Source organism: Oryza glaberrima, chromosome 9, assembly GCF_000147395.1.
Source record: "Oryza glaberrima chromosome 9, OglaRS2, whole genome shotgun sequence".
Taxonomy (NCBI): Eukaryota; Viridiplantae; Streptophyta; class Magnoliopsida; order Poales; family Poaceae; genus Oryza; species Oryza glaberrima.
This window is the reverse complement of record NC_068334.1, coordinates 19788294-19794912: the sequence shown is the minus strand read 5'-3', so window position 1 is coordinate 19794912 and position 6619 is coordinate 19788294. Positions and strand designations below refer to the sequence as shown.

General features: G+C 46.1%; 2 protein-coding genes across 2 annotated transcripts; both read right to left on the bottom strand.

Annotated features, from left to right (window-relative positions):
• Positions 1-220: 220 nt before the first annotated feature.
• On the bottom strand, positions 221-1306 carry LOC127783829 (cytochrome P450 CYP94D108-like). Its single transcript, XM_052310981.1, has 2 exons — positions 557-1306; positions 221-253 (listed from the first exon to the last, which is right to left on the bottom strand). Exons 1-2 carry the CDS (start codon positions 1304-1306, stop codon positions 221-223), a joined length of 783 nt encoding a protein of 260 aa, XP_052166941.1.
• A 1006-nt stretch (positions 1307-2312) lies between these two features.
• On the bottom strand, positions 2313-6595 carry LOC127784886 (uncharacterized). The gene is made up of 6 exons (XM_052312301.1): positions 6199-6595; positions 4238-4437; positions 3515-3655; positions 3366-3446; positions 2753-2877; positions 2313-2678 (listed from the first exon to the last, which is right to left on the bottom strand). Exons 1-6 carry the CDS (start codon positions 6419-6421, stop codon positions 2630-2632), a joined length of 819 nt encoding a protein of 272 aa, XP_052168261.1. The 5' UTR covers positions 6422-6595; the 3' UTR covers positions 2313-2629.
• Positions 6596-6619: the final 24 nt, after the last annotated feature.

Below are 6619 nucleotides of genomic sequence, written 5' to 3'. Positions count from 1 at the left end.
CGTCTTAAGTCCAACATGCATTCGAGGATGCACTGGTTTGGGCCTATTTGATCTAATATTTAGCCATGGAAGCCTCGATAATTAGTACGAAAATGCAAGAGGTAAAGCGCCGATTGCCATCACTAGAGGAGAGGGGAAGGGGACATATGGTGGTACGCATGGATGTGGGACCTGTGGGTACGGGGCAAGGGGTAAACACCAATGGAGTGTTCCATGCAAGCTAAAGGAGTGCGGCGGCCTTGACATTCAGAATCTGGAATTACAGAGCAAGTGTTTGCTAAGAAAACGGTTATTTAGGTTATGTCATGAAGAAGGAGTATGGCAAGATCTTCTACTGAAAAAATTATGCCCACGGGCTCACTTGTCAATCTCTCTTTCTCTGGCTCGCCGGCATCTCTCTTTCTCTGGCTCGCCGGCTGGAACACGCCATCCTCGCCGAGCCACCGCTCCGGCCTGTACTCCAAGCAGTCCTCGCCCGATGGCGTGTGCGCTGTACGTCACGGACCAACCGGCGCGGACGAGCGTGCCGTCGGGGAGTGTGTCGTCCGCCGCGCACGACTGACGCCGGCGGGTACAACCGCATCGACTCCGTGAGTGCGGCATGGAGGTAGTGCATCTCCCAGAGCGCATCGAACCGAAACGGCTCGCCGAGGCGTGTGTCGGTCGGCTTCCTTACCGCGCGGACCTCGTCGGCGATGCGCGCCACGACGTCCGGCCGGGACGACAAGAGACAGAAGAACCAGCTCAGCCCCGACGCCGTCGTGTCACGGCCGACGATGAGGAAGCTGAGGACGATGTCGCGGAGGACCTCGTCACTGTGCTCGTCACTCGCCACAAACCTTGACAGGACGTCGTCTCTGTCTTGCACGGACGCGCTCTGGCGCCGGGCGCGGACGATGTCCATGGCGAAGGTGTGGACGTCGGCGATGGCCTTCCTCAGACGGCGTATGGTGCCGACGTTGAGCCACTTCTTGATCTTCCAGGAGACCTCGATGAGATCAAAGAAGCGTCCGACGACAAGGTTCTGCGCCTCGCCGAAGGAGTGCATGAAATCCGACCTGGCATCCTCCATGACCCCGCCGTCGGCGAGGCAGGGCAGGTCGTGCCCGAACGCCACCATACAGATGGTATGAAACCCGAATCGCTGGAGCACGTCCTGCAAGTCGAGGACGTCGACATCATCGCTATCGCTCGTCGACGGCGACTCTGACATCACCATCAACTGGTCCGGCGGCATGCACCACCCCTCCGCGGCACCCTCGATTTGAGGCACGCGCCACCGTATCCCTGCCGGACCAGTCGCCATTGTGCCGCCGCCGAGCTCCCTGAGAGCTCGGTGCCACCGTGCATCGCCATGCCGTGCGCCGGGATGCCGCCATGCGTCGTCGCCGTCGGCGGTGAACCCCGGCGATGCGCCGCCGCCCCGCCGTGGCCGAGCCGTCCCGGCTCAAGCCGGCAGCGTTGGCTGCGCGCGTCCCGCGTCTGCTCGGCTCAGTACTAAGCGCGAGGAAGAAAAAGGGGAAAAGAGAAGAAGAGAGAGCAGGGGCATTTTGGTACTTACATAACTCTTTCTCTCTCCATTTTGACTGGAAATAATAAAATAATGGGAGGAGTGTCCACTTTTTTACAGTGTCCACGAAAAGATTCACGATCTTCGAATGTCTCATAGCAAAAACCGTAATTTTTTGGTGCCCTATAGCAAATTTTGCCTTGTTGGATAGATAACTCCTTTTCTGATAAGTTGTCTGTAGAATACGGCTACAGAGCGTTCCTGCGGAAGCAAAGAAGGTAAACCTTTAACAATGGGGACCAAATAATGCAAGCGTGTTTGATGAAACTTAATCCCAGTCAGCTTTTCAAAATGAACTGGCAAGACACAAGCAGGGTCGTCGTCAACTTTTCTTTTCGCTAGTTCTCAGGCCCGGCCGTATTCTGGTTTGGTCAACAAACAAAAGGATTTGCACACGAAACTGATGTGAGATGCAAGCTACTAAGCATGAGGCAACTGATAAACTCCCTAAATTCAACCAGATAACGTAGCGTATGCACATAACCAGTCAGTAAACCAGTGCGTACAATATGTTGAGTGGACTAGCACGGGGCGGCTTTGACGATCCCCACATGTTCAATGTAACACGACTAGGCGATCTTTATGAAACTTCTCTGCAAACAAAAATTCGTACCACAAGAATCGCTCTGTAGCTTTGCCCGGTAAGCAATATAGTTCCTACTACAAAATTGTTGTAATTAAAAATGGGGCCTGAAGACCATGGCTCATTTTACCAGGACTGGAATACCACATTGCAAACACGAACATAATCAAAAGACACCATCATCAGTTCACACGCCAACTTCCCATTGTAAAATCACGACAACAATGTACCCAGAAGCTAAATTGAACCAAAGTATCAGCACATTCGCAACTATAAACAGTCATTCAACGACCTATGTTTAAGAAGACTCTAGTGCACTTCTGTCATTAATAGTTATACCTCAAAATATCAAGTAAAAAAAAGGCTCCGGTCTCAGTCTTGGTAAGAGACACAGAAGGTCGGACACTAGAACATAACTGTTATTCAGAGTACATAAAAATGGGTGAAGCTGGAAGTTTTGTATCCTTCTACAGTTCTTACACCACCCCAGATGGAAGCCGTAGCACCAGCTGCCCACCGACCAAACTGCACCCAGCAAACATGCATTAGATGAAGTTCACAATCAAATTAAATAGTTAAACTAGTGACCCTAAATGTACCTCTTCACATAGTAGTAGCAGAAATCAGCAAGGATGAATGTCTGCACGATTTCCGACAGAAGCACCATAGATGGCCACAAGCCATAGCCCAGAGCAGTCAACAATCGACCACGAGTATCCAATACCTGCAGGATGAATTTGTTGTCTTTAAATTAACATAAATTCCATGCATATATAAAGTGTCAAATTCAACATTGTGGATAGTTTTTTGTTTCTGAAAACCCATGAGTAACAACTATTGAATGAACAAGTACAGAAATTTCCCCAAGATGTCCTTAACCATTAAAAAAAGAGCTTTTAAGATGATGCAATTATACTAGAAAAAACAAATCAAGGTAAACAAGGAAGCATCATGACCAGGTTGTTCATTGATGATACCTCTAAAGTACATGAGTTGAGAAAACTAACATAATAAGGTCATTTATCAAAGTAGAACGGCTACCATAAAACAGATAAGAAATGCCAAACCTCAAAAAAAAAACATTATTGTAAATTAAGTGTTGGGATTCTGTGCGCTGGGTATGGTACAGAAGAAACAAAGAAAGTAATGACAAAATCAATAAACAGGGGAACACATATAAAAGTAAGCTTGGGGTTTGTTTAGAAGACGAACCTGAAGAACCCAGTGTGCACAGCTAAGAAACCTTGCAACTCCCAATGCAAACACATAGTGTGCTGTGAACGGCTCAACAATCTGCAAAAGATGGAAAACATATTCAGGAAACTTCGCCCCTGCAGTCAAGGAAAATGCATGCTATTTACCTTTGTGTTTTGCATCAAACGCAGCTGTGGTAGAACTGAGACAGCTTCCAAGTAAACACAAAATGCCCAGCTGATACGGTTCACAATGTTATGAGATGTTGAAGGATGAATAAGCAGTGCTAGCACAGCACAAGGTACCACCTTCAAAAAAGTAATAAATAAAAGAACCCGATAAGTAAGCATCCATTTTAACTAAGAGATTTATGAGCATTACAGCTGACTTCACAAGCAAAACAGTTTGGCACACATTATGGGTTCAGCATTTTCAGTGAGTAATAAATAAAGTGATAACACTTCTACAGACCCATTACTGACTGATATCTACATGGTTTCACATAAGTACATCACGTCTTCAGCAGTTTATGCGGCACAAGACAACCAGAGTGATACTTCCTCTTAACGTTTGTATTTTGTTGAGTCGTCAGAATGCGAAACAACAACTACTTATAGATAAATACTTAATGAGCCAATAACTACAACAAAATCAAAGTGCCAGTTAGTTTGGTAAACTCACCACATAACTCACATATCAGAAATCCTGAGAAATAGAGCTATCATTATCTAGAAAAAGCAAAAACGAAATGGTGATCTAGAAACTTATGAGAAGTTTCATATTAGTCTGTCAAACTACAATATAATTTTGTAAGACCATCACCCCGGCCAGATTATGCTTATCAACCTAAACATGTATGTTATATGTAATAGAAGTTCAGTGGTTCTTACCACATAGTACAATGCAAAATTGTCCTTGTCCACCATATAAGTTGGTCTCAATTTGAACCGGATCATGTAGATTACAAAAAGTGTAGCTGCAAGTGTAGCAGTATCTAGCACAGTATGGATGTCATACTCCATAACGAAGCTGCAGTATAGTCTAACAGCTAGAAACAACGCAGTTAAATCCTGAGACTTGAGGGATAGTCCTGCAAGAGATACGATCATAACCGAGCTTTTAATATTCTTAGTTATCCGTGCATTAATACAGAAAAAATAAATCACATAATCATGGAATGAAATCATAAAGAAGCTATAACAAACATATGCTTCTCTGTATCGTCGAGCATACAGTGGCATGCAACTCATTAGTCACTTCTCTTGTTCAAAACAAAACTATGAAACGGTACTTTGGGTTGCAACCTATTGCAACCAAGAAATGAATGGAAACATTCTGCTCCAGAAACCTTGCCCAAATATAGAAATAGCTGGTTTCTCTAATAAAAGAATGGTAACATACTAGTCCCTCCATTTCCAAATGTTTGATGTTGGTTAGTTCAATTTTGAGCTCCAACGTCAAACAAAAAGAAAAGGAGGAAGTACTATTCTATTCCAGCCAAAGCACAAAATATTGCTCCAAACAAACCAACTCAATCTTACAGTAATCAAAACAAAACTATACATCTATCTCTAAATGACTTTACCCACAACCAGTTTCTAAAACAGGACAGGACAGGGCATCAATGTTATCTGATCGCTGATCGATCCTGATCGCCAAGGGACTGATCAGGATGATTAATCGTCGATCAGCCTCGATTAATCGACCTGATCAGTACTATGTATACCAGTACTAATAAAACAATCATAGTACTAATAATTGATGGCAAGATAGTCACTTACTTGCCCTAGTATAAAGCAATCACAATATAAAGCAACCAGCAGTAGTAGCACATATTCACATGTACTAAACCCTAAGACGTTTTCAAAAAGTGATCAATAGGTGCTCTGATCGGACGATTAATCGTGCCTGATCAACGATTAATTGGACAATCAGATTTCTGATCGAACTGATCGAATGAATGTCCCTGATCGGAGTCAGGGGACCGATCAGGATGATTAATCATGATTAATCGGATGATCAGATAGCACTGAGGGCATAATCATGGAATGAAATCATAAAGAAATTTTAAAAAAAAATATGCTTATATGTATCGGTAATGATTCACACATTCAGTGGCATATGCTACTCATTGCAAAATGGTACCTGGGTTTGCAACCCGTTGCAACCAGAAATGAATGTAAAAATTCTGTTCCAGAAACCTTGCACAAATATAGGAATAGGTATAGCTGGTTTCTCTAAATGACTATACCTACAGTCTGTTTCTAAAACAGGACAGGGTAAACAATACACCGGGTTCCTTGGTTAATTCTCAACAAACTGCACCATCCTCCGCAAGAGGACTATATAGCTTATTACCCAGCCATGTGAAAGCATCGTGCAGCCAAATCTCCTAATGAATTAATCAACTATCACTGCTTCATAAGATGGCACAACCTGCAGATCAGCAATTAACTATTTCTCCCGTACCCAAAACCCTATAACATCACAGTGATACGTGTATCTCCCGCTCCATACAAATCTGCTCGCGGAAAATCACAACTAAGCGTGAACTGTCAGAAACATTTTCCGACAAAAACAGGAAGGAGCCTCAGAAATCAAACAGATCGAGTGAATTTCAGAACATGCAGAGCCCATCGCCTCCTAGATGTTCGCCTTAGCAAGACCGCCAATTCTCCCAGAAACGACTTCACGGTCGACGAGACGAAACACAAAAATCCACAAACAGATCCTACTCCGGAGCTACGCGGTTGCGGATCCGGCGATCTCGACGGATCGACGCGCGCGCGCACGCGCGCGCGACGGAACTGGCAACACCGTACACGTGAGCCGAGAGGGGGGGGGGGCGAACCGGCGCAGGTCTTCTCCTTGGTGAGCTTGTAGATGAGCACGGCGATGCCGAGCGCGTGCGCGGCCTCCGCGGCGACGAAGAGGTTGTCGTGGTCGTGGACGATGAACCGGATGAAGACGAGCGCGGCCATGCCGGTGACGACGGCCAGGAAGGCCTTCACCTTGGGCGGCTGCCGCCGCACCCACGCCATCACCGCGCCGAGCGGCCGCTTCGCCCCCCTCATCTCCGCCGCCCTCGCCTCGCCTCGCCGCCGATCGGAGAACACGGGGAGGGTTTTTTTCTCCCCTTGTTTTTTTTCTTTTTTTTTCCTCTCTCGTTTTTTTTCCCCCTCGATGCGGTGGCCCGGATAGTGTGCGGGCGCGTGTGCGTTGTTTTGTTTTTGGGATAGATCCGGATGGCTGGCTGGCTGCCCGGCTGTTTG